Source organism: Strigops habroptila, chromosome 1, assembly GCF_004027225.2.
Source record: "Strigops habroptila isolate Jane chromosome 1, bStrHab1.2.pri, whole genome shotgun sequence".
Taxonomy (NCBI): Eukaryota; Metazoa; Chordata; class Aves; order Psittaciformes; family Psittacidae; genus Strigops; species Strigops habroptila.
This window is the reverse complement of record NC_044277.2, coordinates 75,325,520-75,353,195: the sequence shown is the minus strand read 5'-3', so window position 1 is coordinate 75,353,195 and position 27,676 is coordinate 75,325,520. Positions and strand designations below refer to the sequence as shown.

Below are 27,676 nucleotides of genomic sequence, written 5' to 3'. Positions count from 1 at the left end.
GCTCTACTTAATGCAAAGAAAAACAGGTAATGAAGAAATCTATAGAAACAATGAACATGTTTCAGCAGGTGACTGCTCCTGTGCTTCACAACAGGTAATGAAACAGCACTATGTGCTTAAGAAAAGTGAAACAAAAAAGTTGTCCCCCCAAAACAGCTTACGATACAGCATTTATGTTTTGCTTAAACAAGCAGAGCCCTGGGAGAATACCGACAAGGAAGTATCTAACAGAAAACTGATGGGGGAGCTATGTACTCATGTCTGGAGCTAAAAAGTAATTCAATACTGACCTCCTTCAAAGACCAACTGCCTTCTGCATTTGTTTCAAGTGCAAAGCAGATGCTTCATATACAAAAAAACTCCCACCCTTATCCTCCACAAGGTTTTCCTGAAGAAGCTACTTTGAATACTATACTCCCCCACTGAACAAACCATTTCTCAGTGTAGGGTGAAGGGAAGGAAGACACCTGATCTGCTGTGATCCAGAAGCCTTTAATATTTTCACCTAGTTTGAGCAGAGAGAAGATTTAACATGAGCTCTAAACAGAAAATAAGTAATCTACAGTTGTTGAAATTTGCCACTATTTTAACCTAAAACGCCTTGCTGAAGTCTTTATTCTTGCTCTAGCCTATTCCAACCTCTACCATGAGCTTAGAATTCGTATGATCTATGTTCTGAATTGGAGCAGAAAACTGATCTGGCTGAAAATTAAGTGTGTTTCATAGAATCATAGAATAGTTAGGGTTGGAAAGGACCTTAAGATCATCTAGTTCCAACCCCCCTGCCACGGGCAGGCACACCTTCCACTAGATCAGGTCACTCAAGGCCCTATCCAACCTGGCCTTGAACACTGGGGCATCCACAACTTCTTTGGGCAGCCTGTTCCGATTTTCTTTTTCTGGTGTATTATTTCAACCTTTGAAGGAGACTAAAAATTACAAACATGAGGCAAACCACTGTCATTATCAGAAAAGATCTCTTTAGGTTGTGAAGAACCATCAACATACAGAATCAAAATGTAACATATAAAACAGAGAAATTAAGCAAAGTCTCTCTTGGCCCCAGGGTTGCCTTAAGTAGCCTTGTGCTTCTGCCATGTGTTTCAGTCTCCTGAACTATGTCAGTCTAACCATGTGTCTGACAACTCAATTAACTGTACTGGAGAGCTGGTTGAATTGAAAAACCAAAAACACAAGTGCACAGTATCACTCCCCACAGTCCTGTCTTTTAGCTGTACCAGTTCTCTGATCTGACCTTCCCCCCTTCCCTGTGACTGAACAAGCATGTGTACTTGCACAAGAAAGGAGGTAGAAGCTGCTTTTGCTTGAAAGCAAAAAAAAAAAAAAAAAAAGGAAAAAAATTAAGAAAATACATAAACAAAACAATCACCCTACCCCAGCCCCCAATCCACAGCGAATTACAAACCAAAGCTCATCATATAATAGGGCCACAACTTCCTATGGCAAGGTTCTAACAATGAAAGTAACATTGGACAATTCTAAGCTTAATGTTATGACTACAATTTAGCAGCAGTTTTACCTCTTTAACATGAGTGTGAAAGGACACAGACATGTCCAGCAGGATCTTGCGTTGCTCCACACGCCTAACAAAATCCTGTATCCGGTCTTCGAGCTGATGGGCAGCTTGATAAATTTCCTCCGGGTCACACTCCCCAGTCTGGGCGAGCTGTTCAGCAGCTTCTAGGAGCTTATCTGCGTTGGTGTATGTGTTCTGTGGAGAAATAAGTTCGTTTCACAGGATTAAGTGAAAGGAAATTCAGGCAGTGTATTTTAAAGCCACTCCGCTAATGAAAACAAAAAGACAAAAAGGACCTTGGAATGTATTTTTCTTTCATCTAATTTTTAAAGGTAGTAGAATATAATCTTACTAAAGATTTTGTTGTATTTCTAGATACTTTTTCATTTAACTGTGCATAAATTCATTCCTTGGCTCCTTAGTTATGTCTATTCAAACGTCTCCTCAACCCAGAACTTTGGGAGCCTATTTATTCTTCCTTGGAATTAGTATTTTATATTCACAACAAGAATAAAGATCAGCCTAAATGTCTAACTACTTCAATACTGGAAAAAAATCACTACAGTCATGGCGAGAAAACTTTTCAAATATGTATTACTAGAGAGGTGGGTGAGAAAGTCCTAGCTGCTGGTAGAGATGCTTAACATCAAATCTGCATACCCAGCAGGAAGGTGAAAAGTGACCAAGCACAGAAGAAAATTTCTCTCCACCCTTACAGAAGCGAGATATCCAAAATTCATGTGTCAAGTGGATCATCCATCATTTGTGAAACAGCAGCAACAGAGGAAAATTTAGAAGTCAGCTACGGCTAAGTATTAGAGTACAACAGTGTCCCAATACATCATAAGATAAATAAATGCAGAGCAGCAGTCTTATTAGAGGCTTGGGTCAAAGCAGAAAACAGAATGGAGGAAGTCTGGTACCTGATGTACTTAGAAGCGCTATGGTCCAGAGAAGAGAGAGACATTTTAACAACTCTTAAAGCGCAGAACTTGCAGCCTGCATCTACATCTTTCTCATTTATTCAAACCAGGACTGATTCCAAACATTTGCTAAAATTTGGGTGCTCTTTTTGAGCCTAACCTTGGGTTTCCTTGCCTTAGAATGATTCTCAAAACAGACTCATCAAGAAAGCATATAAGGATGTTTACCTCTGCAGCAAACAGATTGAAGCCAAGTGTACATTAAAGAAGCTTTGCTTGTCACTACCTCAGGTCTCCTGGTAAGTTTGAACCATAGACTATAAAAAAAGAAATCCTGACAATATAAACTGTGCCTTTCTCTTTTCCCTTCTGCCCTTCCAACCTCAATTACATCAGTTAGAAACACCATTTGCCAAGACAAATTAAGCTTATGCAAATTCACTTTTCTTTGCCATAAATATAGTATCACACCTCCAATTAACATTACAATATCCCTGAAAGTTAAATCCAAGCTTGGCCCTAAAACTCAACTAAGGGGCAGGAAATAAAAGCTCTCCTCCAGGGTCTCGAGCAAATTACCAGGCAAGCCCAGGACAGATTACCTGACTCAGTGCAGCTTTTATGTATTTGGCACGGGAGTTCCCTCTTCGTTTATTATGTCTATTTATGTAAGTAATTAAATCCATGCTGCTCCCTGATTTTGACTATTACCATCTTAGCCCCTCCTTAACCTTCAGCTTTTTAATTGCATGGAGAGGTAGAAATCTCCTTCCCAGTTTCCCTGGGAAAGCCTGCAGAGAGTAAGATAAGCCTACCCTTTTTGGTGGGGAGTGCACTACTCAACGGTCCAGATCACTGACTCAGGCCATGCTGGCCCTGAACACACTCTAATCTGTGCTTTGGTGTTTTGACTTCCACGGGTGCAGCTCACACGTGTTCAAGGGGCAAGGCTGAAGAGCCTTAAGGCACTCCTCAAACAACAACTACTTCATCAACCCCGAAAGCCACACCCAGCTGCAGATGTCTGAAACAGAAGTTTCCCATTTTAATGAAAACTTTATCTCACATGTGAAGCATTGTTTATGAATTCCAGGACTATCTTCCACGTAACACAGGCCCAGGCACATCAGATTTCTCTTTCTGTAAACTGGATGGTGAACTGCCTGTACTTACGAACGATCACAACCTGGACACTGCTTCAAAAGCAGTTGCAATTCTCAAACTTTAACAGCAGACACACGCCTTATCACTAAAATTTCTCTTCCAAGTAGAGCTGAAATATAATATAAATATTTATCTTGGTAGATAATAACTGCCCTTTGGAATAAAAGCTGCACCAAATAGGCGTACTGTACTAACTACTGCCCTTCCCAACTCTGCTTACTTCTGAACGATACTTGGAGGAAAAGAAAAAAAAAAGTAGCAATGGGAAGATTTTGAAAAGGTTGGTCCCAAGGGGAAGCCACCAGTTAAAAACAGAAGGTTAGGTAGAAAGAGCTGGAGTTCTTTCTTGAAGCTGCTTATGCCAGTTTCCTAACTGAAAAAGGAGGTTTCACAATGACAAATTCAACATCAAGTTTTGAAACAGATTAACACTTCTTCAGAGTGTCTCTACTAGCACACCCTCCCCAAACCCAGGGAAAGAATCAACCTGGCAAGAGCTTTAAGTCATCCTCTAGTCCATCCCTCCCACCCCAAGGTGGGATCAACTGTACTTGAGTCTTTAATAGACATTCTTCTCCAAAACGGTGAAAGACCCTCCACAGTGGTGAGTTTACCACTTACCCCAACAACATATCCTATTGCTTTCCTAGTCTTCCTGTTGAGAAACCCTCTCTACATATTCTTCAGAAAAAACAAACACTATATTTTTACAAAGCATATGAAGTGACACAATCATATAAAAGTCAAAGGCTAAATTTAACAGACTACTGCAGAAATTACTACTACTGACAATAAATATGGCAATAGAAGTGAGTGGAGGTATGCACTGAATTTCATTCAAACTGGAGTTTATTACACTATGGAAAGGGAAGAGAGATACACACAAGGATGGAGGGAGCTTAACACAGGTATGCAAATCATTAAAAGTAGAGAAAATTAAGATAGGTTACTCATTAAATACAGTGGATGCTATCATGTGTAAGCATCAGACAACACGCTTAAAATGAAAAAGCAAAAGTACTTTTAATCTAAGGAGCAATTAAATTGTGTAATTCATTGCACAGGATCTGGCATACATTTCAAGAGTATAAGTGGGTTCGGAAAGTAGCTAGCCTAATTGTGGGAAGAAAAGTCCATCTGTGACTACTAAATACTGGTCCTGATGCATCCTTCAGTTCCAGACATCACATAGGCTCAGACAACTAGGAATGTAAAGGTAACTTTTTAAGCATACGGTCCCTTTTCTTTATGCATATGGTGATAGCCACAAGATACGGTAAGGCATGGACGTTTACTTTGATGTACTGCAGCCATTCATGGGTAAAGTTAAGAACCAGTTCAAATACATACCATTTTTTTATAACCTTAAAGGAGGTGAGAACTGGTGGCGGTAGGGAAATGATAGGTGTATTGAAATGAGGTTTGGAAGAATCTTTTTGGTGGATCTCTTGCACCAAGAAGACTTAAGAGTTCTTTTGCTCAGATATTGTCTGCGCATGGTGAAAAGAACTTACCTGTGGAAAAAGATCCCACTATAATTCTTGCCATACACCTTTCAGGTTTTTTGAGAATAGACTACTGTCATAAAATAGACATTGATCATAGCTGCAACTGGAAAAGCTGACTTAGAATTTCATACAAAAATGCATGGGGAAGTATAATCACACTACTCATCTGCATCCAGTGCTTCTAAGCTGAAAATCTATGCCCAGAAGTGAATCAGTTACATGAAGATTAGGAGCCTTGCCACTTTGACTAAATGGTTTCATGGATACAAAGATGATCATGGGGAGAGGTGAAAAAAGAAAGGAAAAAAAATGAGGTAAGTATAAAGCAAACTGGACAGGCTTCACATGAAAAGAGCAACACAATTTACAATGGTGGGTGCAAGTCAAAGTATGTGTAGCTACCAAAACGTAGGGAGGATTATTAGTCGGCTGAGTTTTAACTATGTAGTGTTCCTGTAGTGGTAAAAAAAAGTATCAAATAAAGAGAAAAAAGCTCTCATTTCACACCAATTTTGAAGTGAATAATTTTTAAGCCCACAGCCCATTGACTCTGGAACATCTTTTCTATTCAACACACAACTTATTTTAACATCTCTTTGAATGCTGCTGAGGAATTGGCACCTCGTTGACATTAAAAAAGAATGAGGAAGGAAGCAGACGGGAAGAAAGAAATAATATTTTTTGCTCCCCTCAAAATTAGGAGTTAGCCTTTGATCAGGAACATTTCCACACTTATGCTGGCTCCCTGCATTTGGTAAAAACATTGCCATGCCACTGACAGTTCACTTCACGCTGCTTCCTCTCAACTTTTGACTGAGCTGACTGAAAAGCCCTGATTATGCCTAGAGTCCTATTAAAAAAAGCAGGCAACAAAACACAACAAAACCTAACAACAATCCCAAAAAAAACAAGACTTAGACCAACCAGAAATGTATGTAGAGAATAAATAAGCCAAAAGTTATTAATTCTTTAGTAAGTGCTGCAGATTGCTGTCTTATACTTGAGCATAATCTTCCTTACACCACCACCAACAGGAATGCCTTTTGAGGCCTGCTTACATTCAGCTGTAGAGCAAGTAAGAGGAACAACTCAGAGGGTGTGCCTCTCTTGGCAGTCACTACACATTCAAGAATTACAGATGAAAAAACCTACTTATTAGATCATTTTGTCCATCCTTTTGTCAGTGGAAGATAGTCCCCTGTAGCATAGTTAAGCTCTTTGACAAGTCTAAGTTTTCAATATCTCCAAAAATAGAAATTCCACCCATCCCCTAAAGAAACAATTTTAAACTGCAGTAACGTTCAGTTTTAGGAAGTTTTTGCTAAGTATTTGCTGCACAGCTTTCTACTTTAAAGTATAATACAAATTAACAAGACGCTTTTTAAACAGTTTACATTCCACTAACAGTTCTACACACTTCATTCCCTCTGATTACTCAAACTTTTTTTTTCTTCTTTGTGCAAATAACACGGTATTAAGTATGAGATCATTCAGGTTTTGCTAAGTGTCTTACAGAAACAGATTCTTGCTTGTCTGACCCAGAAAAATAAGTATTTCCACATGAAAAATATTACAGATTTTACAAAAAACAAAGTATTAGGCATGCATATGGAAAATCCAGCATGTATATATACAAAACTAACAATGATTATTATTTTGGAAAATGTTATAGGAAATCAATATTGAGGAAGTTTTCTGAAGCTATCTGAAGTCCTCAGCCACCAGAGTGCTCTAAGGCCACAGTTGTAATAAAAATATAATTAAAAGCATAATCATCCATTAAACAATCAATCCGTAAACACACTTCTGATTCCTCTGCCATGGCAGGTGTCACTGCGGAATCCTGCATGTCCCTTCAGAATTTTCTCATAATGCATCTTCTGTTTTGACTGAAGGACCACTGTATCAACCCTACCCTAATGAGGTCTTCGTTAACAAACCTCAAGAGATGTTTACTCTTACCAATCATTAAGGCTGGACAGACAGTGCATGTTACTAATGGGGAGGATTCTAACCTTCAGCTTCTCATGGGTTTTGTTTACCTCACATTCCCTTTTCAAGTCTGCCACCCAAACCAACTTCCAATTGTTACGCTCTCTGAGTTCCTTAGTATGTCTACTTATTTTAGATTGACTCTTTTTCATGGAAAGGTATGTTCCGCTTAATGCTAAAACAAGAATCTTCCTATGGAAAAAGTGGTTTCTCCTTTCCCCCCATCAGACTGTTGTGGGGATTTGAGAGCTTCCCACTCTTAAAGTCAGGAATCAGGGCTTTCAATCCATATCCATCCTCTCTTACTGGCCACACAAAAGTTTAAAATCTACAATCCCTTGGAACTGAGTTACTTTAAAAGGAGAGTTTTCATTCTTCTGTGACTCAAACATTTGAAAGCATGTTTTTCAAAACAATAGTAGTAAATAATAGCAGCAGCAGCAACTCTGTTGGGCTTCAAGGCTCCCACTCTGTGGAAGTTTGTCTTTTTCTTATTGAAGCTGGAGCACAAAGGAGAAATTAAATAAAAGGTTGCAACAGAAACAAAATAGTCCATTCTCGGAACTGAATTTTTTGTACCAGAGCTCCCTCTGCCCAGTCCTTCAGTGCCAGAGCAAGAATTTTTCATTTATTTGAATGACAAGTGTACAGTCCTTCATGTGATTGTTTTTACCTGTGCCACTTCTTCAAAGTCTTCATGGCGTTTCTGCAAAGCTCTAGCTCGATGCAGGGACTTTCCCACTCCAGTATGTTTGCTAAGAAAAGCTTCTCCATGGTTTTCAATCCAATCCAACACCTATGGAACAGAGAGAGAGACACACACAAAAATTCTGAGTGGATGCACTGAATGTTGCAACAAAAAGACAACTATTCAAGAAACTAAGAAACTGTAAAGGGACTGCGTATAATGAACTGTAATGTTGGTTAGAATACAGCATTGCCATTGAAGGACATTAAATACATCTCATTAACTTTTCTCAAGACAATAACTAGCTAAATCGGATGATCTAACATTATATGTTTATATTGAAGCCTATAAAGGACAACCTTATTTCTACAGATTCATCAATTTGACAGTAATCTGATCCAAGCGGTTAGACCCCTTGTGAGGGTCTCTCTCTATAATCCGTTTATGCCTTCAGCTGACGTGTTTCTGCAATGTAACACAAATGGAGTTTGCACGTTCCCCAACAATGCTAGTGAATAACACAGTGAAGTTTTATTTTAGATGAGAAGTTGCTTCTCCTACTACATATTAAGTCAAGAAGAACAATTCAGTAGTAGAAATAACTAACACAATTAAATTGAGTTTAAATCATTTTGAGATGAATGGCAATATCTGCATTCAGAGCGTGTGAAGGATTTTGTCCAAATTCTGAAGAAGCATCTCCTCAAAACATCAAATAGACATAATTGTGTATTGTAAATTTTATAGTTGAAAAAGTGAGGAATGAAAGACATTTTAAGGACATTAAAGCTTCTACCACAATGACTGGGTTGACAGCTTTATAAATAGCAAAAACTGTACATGTAATTAGTTCCCGCCAGTTAACACCAAGGATTACTGCACACATACCAAGTTTCTAATGAGTGACCGAACAAAAACATCTGGTCTCTCCCCAAACTAATACTTCTTAGCCATATCTTCATTCATTCATTAGCTAGCACGCATATGGTATTTAATTCTTTTAGAAGATACTCAGAGCTTCAAGAATGCTGTTCAGAATTAAAGACAACTGTATATAAGCAATTTTCTTAAGTCAGCTAATGATTTTCATACAATACTTATGTAGTGGTGGAATACTTCACTTAAACAAAAAAGAATGCTGGAGATAAATGTTAAAACCTGAGTATTTTGTTTTGGTTTCAATATACCTGCCAGAAACCTGAAAATATCTCTCCTTAGCTACTAGTCTCTTTTACTCTGATTTCTGGAGTTGAATGAGGTTTTTTTCCTTCCAAACAGACTTGAGAACCATTCCTGAAACATCACTCATGGCTACATTCAATACACATGTAATCTCACACACTATTCCCACACAAAACATCCATGCTTTCTTTAGTAGAAAAATGTGGTGTGATTTTCTCATTTATCTTGACCCTTAGATTCTTTTTGGGTTTGCAAATTCTCTCCTACTGGACATCTTCAAAACAACAAATAATCCCATAACACCACATAGTACAGCCATCTCAAATCACCAACACTTCACTAAATCTCCATACTCCAAGTTATGCAACATTTGTTTTTCCTAGTAACTACTGCCAAAAGAATATCATTGTGTTTTAGGTCAATGTAAGTTTTCGTTTGCTTCTTTCAAGGGAAAGTATTTATCAGAGAAAGTAGAGTGAGGAGCCAAACATGGCCTCACTTACCTGTAAAGTTAATATTACCAGTGCTTTTGACTAGTTTCAGGACACTATTCTGCTTTTCTCATTATAAAAGAGCTAAAGAGACATGTTTAGATGACAGAATTAGCCTGAACTCTGGAGACTACTAACAGTTACAAGCTAACAAATGAAATCAACAGCAAAATCTGTCCCAAAGAGCATGGGATGAAAAGCAGAAAGCAGATGAGGTGAGAATGATTTTTGCTCTAAATAATGCTCAGTAACTTCTCAAAAGAAGAAATTGTCATAGAAATCCAGTACACAGATCATGACATAAACCACTGAACTAGAGAAACATTGCTGCCTCTTAAGTGAAATCTGTATGAATACAAGTCGTCTTAGTGCTCATACTTTCTGACCTTGATTCTTAACAAAACCAAGAAAGCACTCTCTAGTTGGGAATTTCACAGCATGAAAAGAGAGTCGAAGTTAAGGTATGCTCCTGCCTGTCAGTGAGAACTTTGGCATACCACTTTGGCCAAAGGACAATGCCATCAGCTCGCACTGGTATTAGCCATTTAGCAACCTTATTTGATGCATTTTCTGCCTGGGAGAGGTAAGAGTCACAGAAATCATCATACAAAGCCACTAAGGACTCTTCTACTAATACAGAAAGTACATGGAATTCACTCCTGTGATTTAGTAATACATAGGAGTTTAAGAGGCTCAATACTTTTCCATGAAAGGGTGAACATTATTATCCTCCACTGTAACAAGTTGCTTTAACGATGCAAATAAGCTCTAACTGCAGTCTCAGCAGAACCATACTAATGCCCAATATAGAATCTAGAAAAATGCTTATTTTTCTAGCACCAATACTGAACATATGATAGAAGAAACTACTACAGGAAAAATAGCTTCATTTTGAAAAATTCATTGCTCATGGCTGTAAATTATGTGGTTTGTATATGCTGCTTGCAGAAATAAATAATCTGATTTCTTGCAGATTGAACATTCTCATTTTCACCAGTCTTTCATGCATTATTATCCAGTCCTTATTCGCTACCCCTTTATCTACTTTGTACACACTCACTTTCCTGATTCCCACCACTTACTTGGCGCTGGCATAACATTCAGAAGGGGAAGATGGAAATCTCTGCATTTCTAATCTTCGGGTAGTTAATCTGTGGCAATACTCTCTCCCAAAAAGAACTATTTTACACTGGAACCGCCTTCAAAAGCCACAAGGGAATCACCCAGTGAAATCAGTATTATGTTGATGCTGAGCAAGTAGCAAGCATTCTTGGCCCACCCTTCATTAGTCAAGGCTGAAACAAGTGACTGTTACAACAAAAACTCTGATGGAGCCTTTGAGGGAGGCAGATCAAGGAAGGAGAAGCAGAATATTTACCCAAAACAGAGAAGAAACACTTTCCCAGTACTGCACATACAAGACAGAATTAAAAATCTAAACAGTTTTCTAAAGTGGAAGTAATGCAAAATGAAGTAGCAGCTCAACACAGCCAATCCCCTCCTCCAACTCAGCTGTCACTCACTTTAGCCTTCCATAAACTGATTTATTTCATTAACCCAACAGAAAACTATGCCACGAGAGTAGGTAAGGAGGAAATCACAGACTCATGCTGAAGGACAGATAAACTTACAGTGTACTTGGTTGCTTGCCACTATGTGCAGTTTAACCATAAACAGTGGAAGAGAGCCACACTTTATTTTGAAGGAAAACGAACAAACAAAAAGAAAACACCCAAAAGGAAACTAAACCCACATTTAACTTTACAGACAATAATTAAAAAACCCCCCACGTTTTCATGCTATTTTCTAAATCATGCTAGGTAATCTCAACTGAATTTTTTTAGGTTTGAATAAAGACTAAAGAAACCTCAGAGAATGTGCAAATGAAAACAAAAGTATTTTAGAAAGTTGCTTTGGAGCTCTACATAAACCATTCCAGAACTGTCTTGAATATATATTTAACCAATACCTCAAAACCAAGTAATTTTATGCACTGAATGGTATCAACAATTTTTCAATTGAAAAAGTTAACATTTCTCAGGTAAATTAGACGATCTGTTAAGGTTTTGGGTTTGTTTTGCAAGAACAGAGTCCTCATTATTCAAGATAACTTTTTTCCCTGATGGATTTTCAAAGCTGAGTGAGTTACAATCTTCCAAAGCAAGGCTATTCCAGGAAAATACCATTATGTGCTTGCTGTTATCTTGAAGGCACCTGCTCCCTGCTATTAGATTAATTTGTCTGCTTAATTTGTCACTGTCTTACAGCATGATCTGCACTGAAATGTAAGTACGAAAAGTTGTATTACGAAAGGGAACATTAACCACAATTCACATTGTGATTCATAAGGCCTTGTACAAAATACACCAATATCTGAAAGTTAAGTAACATAACAAAGAGCTATACTTCCACATGCAACATTTCAGAAGCCTCCAGCATGGATGTTAACAGCTATTACAGGGATAAACCAAAGGATAATCCAGTCTCTGGCAGTGGTAACTACTGGATATTAAGGGAAGGGCTTAGGAACATGGCAAGCAGGGGCTACATTTCTATACATAAGATCTAGTTGAAAATGTAAAGTGGCTGATAAAGAGATGCATTAGCACCAAAGACCACAGCTTCAAATTGTCAAAAGGATATCTTGCTATCTTAATGTAAGGTCTGCCTTGCAAAGTACATAAAGAAACAAGAGGCATAAACAGGAAGAAGTAAGTTTCTCCAACCAGTAGGTAAAGGTATGTTCTGAATAATGAGCCCAGATGGATTAACCTTCTTAAGACAATTGGTTTATACTGCAAACTTCTGGTATACTTGCAATCCACATGCATGATTTGAACAACAGACTCTTAGTACTCTAAGTTATAAAAGTAGGTAAAGTTGTCTACTTTGCTGCTTTAAAACCTGTGAGTACTTGATACTAAATGCACCAAGGGCTGGCAGGTCTCTTACAGAGAAGGAACATCCAGTTTCTTGCTGAAGAACCTGGTGGTGACTTTACAATGACTTTAGCCTAATGAAGGGTTATTTGTCAACTTCAAAGAACAAGGCAGTCTCAGAGCTAACTCCTCCACTCCAAGAAACAGAAAATAAGTATTACCTACACACATTTTTTTTATTATTTTTATTTTTTTACTTTTTATTACCTACAGACCCTGGCTTACAGGCCTAGAACTTTAATTATGTATCTGGCAAATAATCTCAGGAGATTACTTGGCCTAGGTTACCTAAGTAGGTCCTACTTGAATTGAATTCAAACTAGAGGAGAAAGTTCCAGGATCCAGTCTGCACCTGCTGGCACCGGGCTACCACTGACCGGACCTACATTTTTCCCTGAGAGAAGTAAGCCACTGTGTTAATTTCAGCTTCTGAAGATTCGCTATGAAGCCTTTTAAGTTTAAGAGGCAATCCATTTGTGGACTGTGCCTCATCAGTTTTGATGAGTACCCTTCACTGACTACTCATGCAAGTACCAGCACTGGACCCTCCTGACTAGCTACTATTTATGTAGTAATCTTTATGAACAGTCTCTGGGATTTATACAATGGCATAATAGTGGTTCCAGTTTGGTTCTCTATGCGCCTTCTGACCAGTCATAACATTGTCTCTGCTTTCTTTTACCTTTTTTTGTCAACTAACATTTTTCACACCCTTCTGCATCTTTCGTCACATTTGAGTGTTGAGAAGTTGGGTAACTGCCTGCCTTCCAATATATGTCTCTTCTTACATCAAAAATTAAGTAATAAAGTTTTAATAATTTTACACATAATTTACTGTGTAAATATTTTTTGTTTTCTTTAACATATACAAAGATATGCACCACGTATAGAAGAAAGCTGAACTAACAAGATTGCTCACTCTTCCCACCACCTGCCTGAAGTATCCTTTTCAGCTACTGTAAAGGATAGAAACCAGGTTATTTAACTCCGAACTACTCATATCCGGCATCTTGTACAGGTAAGTACAAGAAATTTGGCTTAAAGGGCAACTAATTTAGAAGAAACAAGATTAGTTTAACCAGAATATATGACTGGCTATCCAAAAACCCCAAATCCTTGACTTGTGAACACCTTTACACTGAAATGAAAGAACATCATCAGGAAATACTGGCCATCTACTTTTTTATGAGGATGAGCTATTAAGGGATAAATTACTAATGTGTCTGTCCACTGCAGCCTAAGGCAAACATTTTCTGTTTATTAAAAATCTATCATCAGAGGAATTCTGTATGGCTTTACGTTTTTAAGCTAAAACCACGTCAGAGATATTAATGCCAGTACTTAACTACTAACTTTTATGGATGTCATCATCATCATAAAAACATGGCAACTAGAAACCATTAATTCAAGAATGGCATCACTGCAAGAAAGTAATCTTCTTTGTAATTTTCACACGTCTTTAATATACTACTCTCAGGTTTTAAAGAAACTTGATTAAGTCAGTTAAAGATCATTAAGGATGTGAAACTAAAAATTTGTTACAGAATAACACTTAATTTTTTACATGTTACTCCTACAAATCTTTCTGACACTGAGTCCAGAATTTTACCTGCACTGTGCATGTCAGCTTCCAGAAGCTCAGAATAGCCACCCCTAATGAAAATCTCTTTCATCCTGAGTTAAATAAAATAAGTCATCCTGACTTATCCAAAATTAAAATAAAAATAAAAAAACCCAAAATAAACAAAAACTTCAGTAGAGCTAACTTACAAACACAATTTCTACTTGTAACAGCCAACATCCTCTGATAATACAAAGAACTTGGAATCAGTCAGTTATTCCCATGCAACTATTCAATAGTTAGATGAAAGAATATCTGGTTTAGCAATCAAAACCCACCTGTCAATCCAACCAGCTTCAAATCTCAGGCTGACAAAGTACAAAGGCACTTAGACAACATGAAATAAAACCTACCTGTTGAACATCCTGTTGAAAAACACACAGCTGAAGCCGCTGGTGCAAGCGGACCTTTCGATGCTGCCAAATATTTTCCAGTTGGCGCTGGTGGTGCAGTACTTCATGGATGACATCCAGAACATGATGAACTGCTTTTGAGTAGTTGGCAGAAGCAGTGAGGGAATCAGAACTCCCAGGAGTCAAGGGTCTCTGAAGTTTGTCAAGCAGTGACTTTCCATCTTGGCTCACCTGACCACCAGAAAGGATGAAGAATTACTTGTCTTGCCAAAAGTTTGACTTAGACTTATTTCATTTCCCACCCTTTCTCCCCATTTTAGAGGTTTTTAAGAACTCAGGAAGCACCATTAAAGAATTTTTTATTCCAGGCATGATTATGTGCAGCTGTTATCGGAAAAAAAAACCAACCAACAAAACACACAACATATTTCTCCCTCTATGTAAGATGATAATTTTAAGAAGTAGCAGTCTACATAACAGCCTACCTTTCTATTTTTCAATTACCTTAAGAGCAGTTTTCCTTTAAAGTGTTCTGTTTGGTTTTCTTTAAATAGATCAAGTCTAACTTAGAATAAATATTATTCAGCTCTTTCTCTAGTCAACAAAGCACCTAAAATTAAGCATTTCCCCAAAGTTACCCTTCCAGGAGCACATCTCTCTTCATTTGCAGTAAAGGTGAACAGAGAGGTTATTTTCTATAGGTTAATATGAATTTGATGAATACACTTAGACCAACAGATATAACCTTAGGATGTGGTTTGATCTGACAATTACAACTTCTAAATTATTGCTGTTACTAGTAAACCAAAGACAAACTGTTGTTATGGCAAACTTAACCCTGATTAAATCACTTAAAACCTTTCCATGTAGCACAGAAAAATACTCTTTTCCAAAATGTGTTTAACTATTGACGCTGACAAGAAACATGAGTCATTTCTAATTGTTGTCTTCTCCGATTCAAACTACAGCAAAAATACTCAGATAAAAAAAAGCAATAATCCTATCTTATCTGGTCACTATTAACATTTAGCACTTGCCAAGGCTGTTGAAAGCACTTCCCATTGGTGTTTTATTCTGTCGCTTTAGCATGAAGCTCAGAGAACTGTTACAATTCAGTATCATGCAGCTATCTGTAAAGAACTTTCCTAATAGCTCATCTAACAGGCAGGAAAAATTCATTCGAAACAACATGAATTTCAAGATAATGGACTTCAATTATCCATCCAGAGTCCACAAAATTCAGGGGGAAAAATTAATTAATTGTGACAGCCCCTTGATTCGATTAGTTTATTAGCTTTACAAACATGACCATGCACATTTCTTCTTTGGAGTTAACATTGCAAAGTTTTCTTCCTTCCCAGAGTATGACTACCTTAGGATTTCAGTGAGATACATAACTTCATTTATATATATATATAAACTTCATTTAAGTCATGGCTCTTAGATTTTCAAGCATACAAGTTATCTAAGCTTGTAAGCTAGTAAGTTACTTTTCTAGTAATATACTGTAATTATCCCCAGTAAAATCAGACTGTCTAGTCTTAAAAGCATTTACTCTCTAAAAATTACTGTCTTCTACTTCACAACCAAGTCGTGTTGTCAAGACATTGTAATCTAAAAGGAATGACAAAGCGTTGTAATTTCCAGTGTTCCTTTCTCTCTCTCTCCCCCCGCTGTTCATTCATCACAAAATGAAAGGAGTGCCATGCTGTAACAGAAATGAAGTCATACAAGTAATAATGATAAGCAATAGTTCTGTAATATCGTTAAACAAAAAGACAACTCCATCAATCTTCAAAAAGGAATGTGTGTTTAAAAAAAGCAAAATAAAATCTTCTGTCCAGAGAAGGAACATGACTTGTACATACACATGCAACTATTTCTGTACCAATTCTGGTTGCTAAAGACAAAGATATTGCTTTACCAGACGGGGAAAAGTAATGACCTGAAATCAGAAGAAAGGCATCTAACCTTACGTGGGGTTTTTTGGTTGCTTGTGGTTTGGGGTTTTTTTTGGTTCCCCCTTCATTTTTTTTTTATTTTTTTTTTTTAACTAGTATCAATGAAGATTAAGTTAAAATCTCTCCCAAAGTCAAAAGCTACAGCTTTGAAATCCTAAACAAATTTTCAAGGTTTGCCAGAGCAATGCTATAATCTACCCATTTAATTAATTTTCATTATGCATCACCAGGAAGCAAACAGTATTTAACATAGTAATTCACAGTACTTATTTACACTTAACAGCAGGCTCTAATCCAGTCACATCCCTGATTAAAAAGAAAAAAAGAAAAAAAACCCAAGCCAACTAACCAAAAAAAATAAAAAAAAAGAAAAAATCCCCACTATTTTAACTTCAGTGCCTTAAAATCGTTATTCTGGAGAGCCCTAGCCTTCTCATCCCTTGCTGCAATCTCATGCAGCATGCACCCCAGATTGCCTCTCCTCACATAAATCTACTGAAAAACGTGGTACATTTCTATTTCTTGTTTTACAAGGGGATCCTCTGAATGAAGAGAGGTCATAATGAAGAAGAGAAACCTTTCTACAAAACATGCTCTCAAGAATGAATTAAAACAAGTACGTGTAGTAAGATCAGAAGTTTTATCACCAGAGGTGTGCTTCAGTATGTTACTAGATCCGTTGACAGAACAAAGTATCAAGAATGGGGATATCTGTATTTTACACAAAAGAACAGCAACTCATGTGAACTCTGGACATCTGACTCATAGCAATAAAGTTTATGCAGGCCCTAAGATGGCAGGTATTCAAAAAACCCAGGTTTGATACACTAACAATAGGACTGATCATCAGCACTAATCTTACCTTCCTTTACTGCTAAATGAAATGTGACCAGACTTAAGATTCACTTGCCATAATAGAGCTGGTTCATGAGACAGTATTAGTATCTTTAATGTAATGTATAAATCACAACCATTAATTCAATCCTACATGACCTCCTTTTAAAAGAAAGTACAAACTGTAGACTAAGCTATTCTGTGGCCACTGATCATTTTTTACCATGATTTAATCAAATTCATAATTTGAAGCAACTTTCGTGAGAACAGAAATTGTTGTATTTAGTACAGAATAAAATTAGTCTAATTTCACAGCAAAAATAGTTTTATCCTGCGCTGAGAACAATACTGGCAAAAGAAAATAAGAAAAGCTCAAGAGGAAATACACAAAATGCCTGTTAGCTAATAGTGAAGTCAATACCTAATTGATTTCTCATTTCAGCTAACTAAAGCATGTGAGAGAACTCCAAAACTGAAAAACAACAGAAACTTTAGTCATTGCTTTTTAGGCCACCTTCAGAATAAGCATTTTATCTTAAGTTGTTGTGGTTTAAGCCCAGCCGGTAACTCAGAACCACACAGCTGCTCGCTCACCTCCCCCTCTTCTTCCTCCCCCTGCTCCTGCAGGGATGAGGAGGAGAATCAAGAGAATGTAACTCCCACGGGTTGAGATAAGAACAGTCCAGTAACTACAATACAAAACCACTACTGCTACCACCAATAATAATAATGATAAGGGAAATAACAAGGGGAGAGAATACAATTGCTCACCACCCGCCGACCGATACCCAGCCCGACCCGAGCAGCGATCTGGGCCTTCCGGGTACCTCCCCCCAGTTTATATACTGGGCATGACGTGCTGTGGTATGGAATACCCCTTTGGCCAGTTTCAGTCAGGTGTCCTGTCTCTACTTCCTCCTGACTACTCCTCCCTGTCAGAGCATGAGACTGAAAAGTCCTTGATCGGAGTAAACATTACTTAGCAACAACTAAAAACATCGGTGTTATCAGCATTGTTCCCAGGCTGAAAGTCAAAAACACAGCACTGCACCAGCTACCAAGAAGGAGAAAAAATGATTGCTACTGGTGAACCCAGGACAGTTGTAAATACAACTATTAGAAATACTGAGAAATATTACTTCATTGCATGCAGAACCCAAGATTAGAGCAGCAGCATAGGATATGATCTTAAGGTCCTTTCCAACCCCCACTATTCTATGATTCTATATGCTAGTCTTACGAATGCTGACTACATAGGTGCACTGGCTTATTTAAGTGTCTTTAAGGTTGGCAGAACTAAGTATATTACCTTACGGCTTGTCAAGTGACATCCTTTGATGGTTAAGCCTTTTTTGTGAGGCAATTTCAGAGCAGGATTTTTGAAACATACTTAAAGCAATTCATGCCAACAGAATACTTTCCCAAAGAATACCTAGCTAGCTTCCCTTCAAATAAGTGTTTTAAGGATAGTATAATTCTGCTATTAAAAGGTAGTAGTATAAAAAAGTGAACTAAAACATACTTAGTACACTGTACGAGTTTGTGTCACACATGGTTCCACCTTGCCTTTTAAATTTCTTTCAGAAGATTAAGGGGAAGACTTAATGACTTAACTTTTGAACAATAGTACCAAAGTCCAGAATACTGAATTAAAAAAGAAGCCTGGCACTTGAGTTTCCAACTAATGCACTATGCAACAAGTGATGCCCCTTCATGATCCAAACTTAACATTACACCATTTTCAGCAACCCAAGGAAACAAACAAGACACTTACCTCAGAGTAAGCCAAAGTGATATGCTCATATATCCCTTGATGATGATGGATAGCATCCTCTAAATCTTGCAGTTCTGAGGGAAGCTCCACTTCACCACAAGCTTTACACCATGAGTCCACATTGCTCATGTACTGCAACAGACAAAAAATTTTCTCTTGATTTTGGGTTCTATCAATAAGTACCACATATTGGTAATACGCAAAAGGACTGACACCTGTGTGATAGCCACTGAAAAGATTTTATTTATTTGTTAAGGGGAAAATGTTTAATGTATTTCTCTCTGAATTGACCGAAATGAAGCTTATACCAGAATAAAAATAAATATTCAAGTCTGACCGTACTTGTGCTTTTAGGTGTATGGAACTCTTTGAGCTGTTCACAGACAGTCAGGCTTAGTTGTACATTGACAGCTTTCAGAACCAACTAAACTGTTGGCAATACTGATGCTTCCAAGTTTACTCTTGCTCCTTTTATTGCCTTAGCAGGTAAGGAAAAGTTTACTTCACCCTGCACCTGCCATTTCAGGTGCACGAAAGCCAATTAAGGTCTTCTCTATGCAAAGAGGTAAAACATGCTACAACTTTCAAGTCCAGACCCTCAGCTCTTACCCATCAAATCTCTGCTCAGATACTCATGGTATCATGAAGTATCACTTCACCTTTTTAAAATCTTCAGAGAAAATGGATTTTACTTTGCAAGTGTGTGCACATGTACACAAAAAATTAATGGTGAACTTTTCACTGAAACACTCCATAGTTGTCTTTTGCTGGAAAGAGATCATCAAGGAAGCAAAGCAGTATTAGAGCACAGAAAATTCACACCTCTGTCCCCAAAGCACTAGCTTTTACACACAGAGAAGCACTAAATCCATTTGGTAAGCTACTACAGCAGCAAGCATGTAAAGGATTTACAACTTAAGCGGGGGTCTCTTAGGACTAACACTGAACTTTAAGCACACAGCTATGTCAGCATAGCTGCTCAAGTCAAGCCTTTCAGGGGAAATTGAGGATACTGCAACAGAATCTCTTCTGCAGACAATTTAAGTTCTCACTGAAGCTTAAGCTGTCTTGACAGACAAGAAACTGCCATCATAGCTGTATGCACAGCAGAAGTTCTGTCAACTTACTTTTGACAGCTAGGGGGCATGAATTTTATACCCTTGTTATGCCAGGAAACAGGAAAAAAGAATCTGTTTTTCTAGGAGTTTTCACAGCTGTTAGACTTAGTACAGCCAGACACATGTGGTATTCGTAAATTAAATTTGTCTTCAATTCATGTCATTCAAAGTTCAATTCAAAGTTTTAAAGAGACCAAGCCATTTCTCTCATCATATATATCTTAATTCCAGGAGCACATATAGTCTTTTGAGGAAAAAGTAATCCATAGACCATTTCTGGTACTCCATTACTGTTTGAAAGCTGGGAGGAAGGGCAATAGAGTACTTAATTCTAAGATACTCATGCAATTCTCATTTCATGAAGGGATAGTTTTAAAAATTTCTGATGTTAAGCACTGAACATTAAAAGAAACCTCATGTGGGACCTCTTGCACCAGTCAGGCACTGGTATCTGGGTGCAGTCTTCACTGTGTCTGATGGTAGACAGCGACACTCACCTAACACTGACAAGGGAACAAATGCATTCAAGAAGGGTGCGTTATTTCTTTGGCTGCTTATTTTTTAATCATCTTTTTATGTAGGTCAAGCATCACCAGTCTCTATAGGGGTCATTCCCTCTCATTCCAAACCCTCTTTACTTGAACTCACTCTCCACTGTTAATGAAACAGCTAATATATCACAGCGAGGTATCTTACAAAGCAACTAGGACAATCCATCACAGTTAACCATAAAATTAAAAATGTAGAAGGAGCAATTAAAAATTAAATTAATCCCAGCAGATGCTGCACTATTTTTTCATTCTTTTCTTCTCTTTCCTCCTGTTTACACTTACATTTAGTGCTAAAGAAGGTAATAGGTGTTATTGGTAATAGGTAAAGAAGGCACCTTCTTTAGCACTTTAGGTGTATTACACAGCTGCTTAGCACAGCTGCCCAGCACACACACAAAATTTAGGCCCCTGATTTCTGATGAGTATCATTTTCTTATGAAAAAGAACAGCATTTGAGTCAAGGTATACTTATCTGTTCATGTTTCACCACCTCTCTCCTACATGCATGGCTGACAGTGCTTAAATGTAAACCTCAATAACCCAAGCAATTAGAAAAGCATCAATACTGATAAGGTACCACACTGTGTCTTACCAAACGCTTCAAGTTGGTTGGTAACCTTTGTATCAGAAAACAATTCCTGTACCTCCTTTTTATGTGGCTTTTCTGTAAAACCTGCTAAAAATACTTACGATAGTGGCATTAGTTTATATACTTTACCTTAGTCTGTCTAAGGACAGTTAAACCAATGTCATCATTAACATAATGAAAAGCAATGTGTATTTGCATCTTAATAAGTTCACATTTCTCACTTCTCGACATTTATGAAGTTGAATATCTGTGTATTAGAAATCATGCAAATAACTTCTTAAACTGTGCTGCCTCTCTGTATTTTTGCAGTTATTGACTCCCAAGTGGTTCCTTCACTTATTCCAAATTAAATTTGTATCAGACGAAACCTTTTCTTGGATCCAGTTTAGCAAGGCAAATACGAAGAAGAGTATCTACAGCAGCCATACAGCACGCCAGAGCTTCAGTCAGCCATAACGATCCAAGAACCTCTACTCTCCAAATTCACCAGAGATGTACAGAGCAGACATAACCTATGATAATCTATATTATCAGTGAGTGACTCAACAGCACATACACAGGAACTCCTTCAGAACTGAATTCCCTTGAGGGGAAAACATGCTTTCACCATCAAGACTATTAACTTAGGGGTATTTATTCCTATTTCCCCTACATATACCTCTTCTCTGGCAGTTACATATGGTTAATTACTTAATTAAAATAATCGGTATAGGCCTAGAGCTAAAATTTTTGTTTAATATAGGAGGAATCTCTTATGGGATACTAAGTAAACATCTCCCACACAATTTCAGATTCAGAAGACAGTTAATTAAATTCTCAACTTTCAGGCCAGTTCAACTTAGTTTTCTATAAGTAATTACTATGAGTTAAATCTTGACACTTAAAGACTGACTGGGGTGGGGCGGTGAGGACAATAGAACAATTGATGCTTTCTGGATGTAGGAAAGGCATTACATAGATATTGACTATACTAAATGTTTTCCTTTCAACTTAAAAGCTTCATATAGTTATGCATTTATGTCCATTTTCATTCATATAGCTCATTTGGCTAAGTTTTATCTTGCATTGATTTGGTCAACGCATTTTGTAGAGAATTTAAGGGCAACGGGCTGTCCTGAGGAGAACAATTTTTTGTTTTGAGTAGCAGCTGAAATCAGCAGAAATAAGTGCTCTGCCTTTCTTGCCAACCTCTTCAATCACTCTCTTGTACTTCTGGTTAAATCAATAGCAAGCAGTACAACTCACCATTCCAGCACAGAAACTTTCATTCACTAACCTGTTCAGCTTTCTGATGGAAGATGGAGGACATATCCAATAACGTGCTACGTTCATCCAAGGCTGCAGCAAATGCCTTCCACTCTTGCTCCAGCTGACTAGCAATCTGTTTTATTTGCTGTGAAGCATAATGGCCGGACTCGACCAGGCGATTTGCTACTGACATGATGCGGTTTATGTTTACATACACATTCTATGGAGAAGAAGGAGGGAAAAATTAGTGGAAGATAGCAGACCATTTAAATACAGAGGTATACTTCTAATAAACTTTTGTTTATTACAGTACTGCTTATAGACTGGGTTTATTTGCCAACTCTGTGCATGGCTAACTTTGGAATCTAAGCATATAATGTATTATACTATCTGTATTACTGACAAGGGAAAAAGACAACTTGAAATGACTAGAGTCTCAAGCTAATGTTAGTGGTCAGCTTAAACAACATATTATATGAAGACCCACTATTACAGTGGAGAGGAAAAGCTAACCACATTTTGCAATAGCCTCAATAGGAATGTTTACAGATGTTCAAGTCAAGACATTCAGAAACACACAAATTAGGAAAATTGAAGTATAATTAGTAAACACTTGCTCTATCCATGGTACGCATGTGTGCAACATCACTCTACAAATCTTTACATCAACTCTGAAAGTATTTCTACTTTTTAAGTAACAAAATACAGAACTCTCAGTTCTAAGGAGTTCAACAGTTCAAGTTTTTATTTTCCTGCCATTATATTGCCTCAGAGCTTGCACTGAAAACTAGACAAATAAGGTCAAAGATTAGAAAGATTCCCTAGGATAATGGCATTACTCACTGATGGCTCTTAGTCACTCTGATTTTCAATCAAGAGTTTCTGCTTCCTGTAAAGCCAGGAACAAGAACAACTTCATAACCAAAAGGTAGCTCCTCCAGAGCTACACGTATATAACGCTAAGCTGACACTTCATTCAATTGGGCTGACTCTCATACACCTAGAATGAAGTTCTTAGAATCACAGGATTGTCGAGGTTGAAGATCATGTAGTCTACCCGCCTTGCTCAAAGTAGATTCAATCAGATCAGGTTGCTCAGGGTCATGGCTGGTGGGGTCTTGAGACTCTCTAAGGATGGAGAGATCACAGTCTCTCTATGCAACATATTCCAGTGTTTCTTATGTTTAAATTGAATTTATTGTCTTTCAACTTGTGCCAATTTACCTCTTGTTCTGTTACTGAATTCCATGGAGAAAAGCCTGGTTCTGTCTTCTTCACTCCTTCCCATTAGATATTTACATTTTTACATAAGATCCCTCCTAAGCACTCCTTTATCCAGGGTAACCACTCTCAGCTCTCTCAGCCTCTCCTTGTACAACACAAGCATGCCATGCAGGTGCTCCAGAGAAGCAGCATGGTGACTTCTCAGAAAGGGAACGAGAGCTTTCCACATAATGCTGTCCTGTAGGCCCATTCTAGTTTGTGCATGTACACTTGCTGCAACCCCAGTTTAGCCCTGTTTTGGATTACAACGTTCTTGTGTTCACATCACAGTAGACCCTTTACTTGCCAACTGTCCTTGTTTCAGCTGTAACAGTTATATTTCTTCCTGGCAGCTGTTACATTGCTGTGTTTTGGCTTTAGCCTGAGACCAACCCAGTCCGCCACTTCTCACTTGGATGTTGGTCCTCTTCTCCCCCTCCCACCATTCTTATCCTAAAGCTCTTCTTACCAGGTTGTCTGGCCTGCTGGCAAAAGCACCTTTGCCTCACTTAGTCAAATAGTAATCCTTGACCCCCAAAGAGACAGTCCCATGGTTCTAGAAACCAAAAGCCTGTTGCCAACATCAGCTATGTAAACAGTTGTTGACCTGCAGAATTCATCTACCCTCTGACCAACAGGATTGAGAAGAAAACCACCTGGGCTCCCATGCCCTTGACCACTGCCTCTGGAGTCATGTATTCACGCCTGAGATTCTCCAGGTCACCCTTAGCAGTATTGCTGGGGCCCACATGGAAGAGCGGCAGGGGACAACACTCTGAGGTCTGGACAAGCTTTGGCAGTTTTTCCACAATGTCCCAAATCTGAGCCCCCAGTAAGCAGCAAACTTCTACAGAGAATGACTCAGGTTGGCAGATGGGAGTCTCTATTCCCTGAAGAAGGGAGTCTCCCATTATCACTCGCCTCTTCCTTTTGGTGCTCCTGTGTAGCTCAGACTCAGGTATCACAGATGCTTTATTTGACAGCTCCCAGCTCTTCATCAGCCATAAGGTCAGTGAACCTATTCAGCAGCTGCAAATCTTCAAGTGATGCAGAAATATTCCCCCTAGTGCCAGAAGTCATTATCTTCCAATCTTCACCATCATGGGAGTCTCCACTTCCCAAATAGACAGGCACAGACAGTGCCTCACCCTTCTCCCTTCAGTACAGTTGGTAGTTTGGGCTCTTGAAGCTGCAGTGCTGGAAAAGATCTGGTCAGTCTCTTTCTCATTATCTCTGATGATGTGCAGACTGCTGACCTCCTCCCACAGCTCCTTTACTTGATGACACAGATCCTTAATAACCGTACACCTCCTGTGGGCAAGGAAACGATCTCCTGCTGCCCCAGCCTTGGGAAATGGCCACAGGCATTCCCTGCAGCCCCAGACCTGCAGAGCTGTGTCTTCTTTCTGAAGCTCCCTGTGGGTTGAGGCTTCTGATGTTACAGGGACAGTTGGTCCAGCATTAGGGACTGTGCCCTGGGGAGCATCACCACCATTGCTCAAGACATCGATGCTGTTCTGAGCAGAGTTGCGGGCCCTTGCTGCATGAAATGCAGCACAAACTGCTGCATCCACTGGCTGCTTCTGTTAGCTGCACTCATTTTTGTCTACATCCTAAAAACTTACATGTGGAGCCAAACTGCTAAACACTATCACACAGAATAGTTGAGAGGAAAACAACAGACACCATTAAAATCTCAACATTCTGCAGTGAAATATTTTTTTCTCTTGTCCATGCAGTGTTTTTGGAATGCCAGCATGCAGGAAATGCCACAGAGCAGTTAGCTATCTGTCAAACTTCCCTGATCAAAGGTTGAGGAATGGAGTCTAGTAAGCCAGGGAGGACAGAACTGACTGCAACAAGCCTCAGTGAAGGCCACAGATTAACAGGTGATAGAAGAACAAAACCTGAAATTGCTGGAAAAGTGTATGGTTCCATTACTGTCGAGAGATGTGATAGGCAGCCTGTGCCAAAATGGAATATACCCCTACCAGTAAGAGAGGTCAGGGAAGAATGTTGGCATGTGGACACCCAACACTGCACAGATGCTGAGCATCTGAGGTGGAACCACTACCTGTTGGCATCAAGCCACTGCCCAGAACCTGAAACTGGCTGGCACAAGTGTTGCAGTTCCTCCAGGCTTCACTGTGCTGAGTCGTCTGAGTGGTAACTGGCATAGGTATCTATTAATTATAACTGCATGCATGCGGGAGCATTCCTGACACAGCCTACACCTCAGCTGGTCCACTTAATAAACTGAACGCATCAGTGTCCTGTTGGCTGTTTTTCCTTCCTGCACAGTACTACCTTTTCATTTTTTAGGTTATCCCACACATCTACGCCCTCCTTTTAAGCACAGCTGAATAACTGCAAGAGAACAAAACTGCTCTTTCTAACAAATTTTAATACTGGAGACCACTTAGGCCTATAAAAGTGTATGTAGCATAAACACAAGACTGCTAAATGCATCTAGAAAGCCATTACATGGACTTTACAGTGATGTGAAAAAAGAAGTGTCAAAAGAGAAAAGAATAAAGGCTATTTTAGACTACCATTTCATCTGTTGATATATCATAATAAAGGAATTTTGGAAATTCTGGAACGTCAGTTAGATATGAAGGACAGGGCACCGTATATGTGAAGCCAAGCAAATCAAAACTGAGCTGTGGTTAAAATGCATTCATTTTCCCATGGCAATCTGGCTTCACAAGTGGAAGAATAGCCCCTGTAGCAGTATGAATACGAATTAATACGCCGACAGTTGAACACTTTCCAAGCTACGTATACCACATTCCTTTCCTTAAAAAAAAAATCTTATAATAATCTCAACCTTTTTTTTTTTCCCTCCATTATCATATTCCTTACTACATGATATATCTACTAAAGGTTTAACTTTCAGTATTTTAGAATGCAATGACCCAAAAGAGACAGATTTAGTTAAAGAGGGAAAGAATCTCAAATAGCAGCTCACTATGATTGGACTGTCTTTAACTGATCCTTGAAGGTTAACAAATTTTGTTCAATTTTCTAAAAGGACAGGCAGATCCACTGCCATTATTATATGACAAATGCATATTTTGTGCACTGCTTGAGAAACACTGTTCCAAGCAAGCTGGTGCTCATTTCTTAGGGTCTGACATCTCATTCATTGCATGGATTTACATCCTGGTTTCAGCTAAAGCAGTAATAACTTTTAAAGACTTATTTAGCCATCTCATTTACATCATGTGAATCTGCATGAAATATCGAGTTTCAGAATGTGTATCAGCTGTCTACAAAGTGAAAGGCTAAAGTGATGCTGTGTATCTTTCATTGTGTTACATGTGACTATTGTAACAAAACTAAAAAGGGAACATTACGATAGATACAGGAAGTACACGAATGTACTTAGTACTCCCTCCTGAAGGGAGTGTACGTATAAAAAAGTATTGCTCAGTAAGGCAACACAGATTAGTAGTCTAAAACAAGCTGTAGTACACTGTGTCATTCTTTGGTGTGTGCCTTAAAGGCAACTACACAGGTGACAGCCTGCCAACTTAACTGAACTTCTGTCACATTCAATACAAAATAAAGCTGGCAGGTGCCCTGATGGTGCTATTTTATTTTCTGGTTTTCCCAAACCCACTTAAGAAAATGTTTTTTTAGCTCTAAGATTTCAAACAGTAGTTTTCTGACACAGAAACTATTAAGCATTCAGTGTTAAGAACAACCTCCTCAGTGACATGGTCCATAAGCGTCATAACTGGCACCTCTAGATAGGCTGTAGTAAGCTTGAACTTCCTTCATGATGGAAATATTTTAGCAATGGAATTTCCAAATCATCTGCCACCTCACACACAAATGGCCACCAAGACGAGGTATAGCATTGATGTATGAAAAACACCTGCTTTAATGATTTTAAATGGTTTCTAACATCTCTTCTCACTTTTGCAGCAACAGT

At 38.4% G+C, this 27,676-nt stretch overlaps 1 protein-coding gene across 1 annotated transcript in view; it reads right to left on the bottom strand.

The window, feature by feature from the left end:
- The window catches only part of TRIO (trio Rho guanine nucleotide exchange factor), a 249,428-nt gene that overhangs the window by 130,670 nt on the left and 91,082 nt on the right, over positions 1-27,676 (bottom strand). Inside the window, exons 7-11 of the mRNA XM_030473732.1 lie at positions 22,502-22,693; positions 18,968-19,099; positions 14,399-14,629; positions 7,798-7,920; positions 1,541-1,732 (exon numbers count right to left, since the gene is read on the bottom strand). Of these exons, the coding sequence (XP_030329592.1) occupies positions 1,541-1,732; positions 7,798-7,920; positions 14,399-14,629; positions 18,968-19,099; positions 22,502-22,693 (870 nt within the window). The remainder of the gene's footprint in view (positions 1-1,540; positions 1,733-7,797; positions 7,921-14,398; positions 14,630-18,967; positions 19,100-22,501; positions 22,694-27,676) is intronic.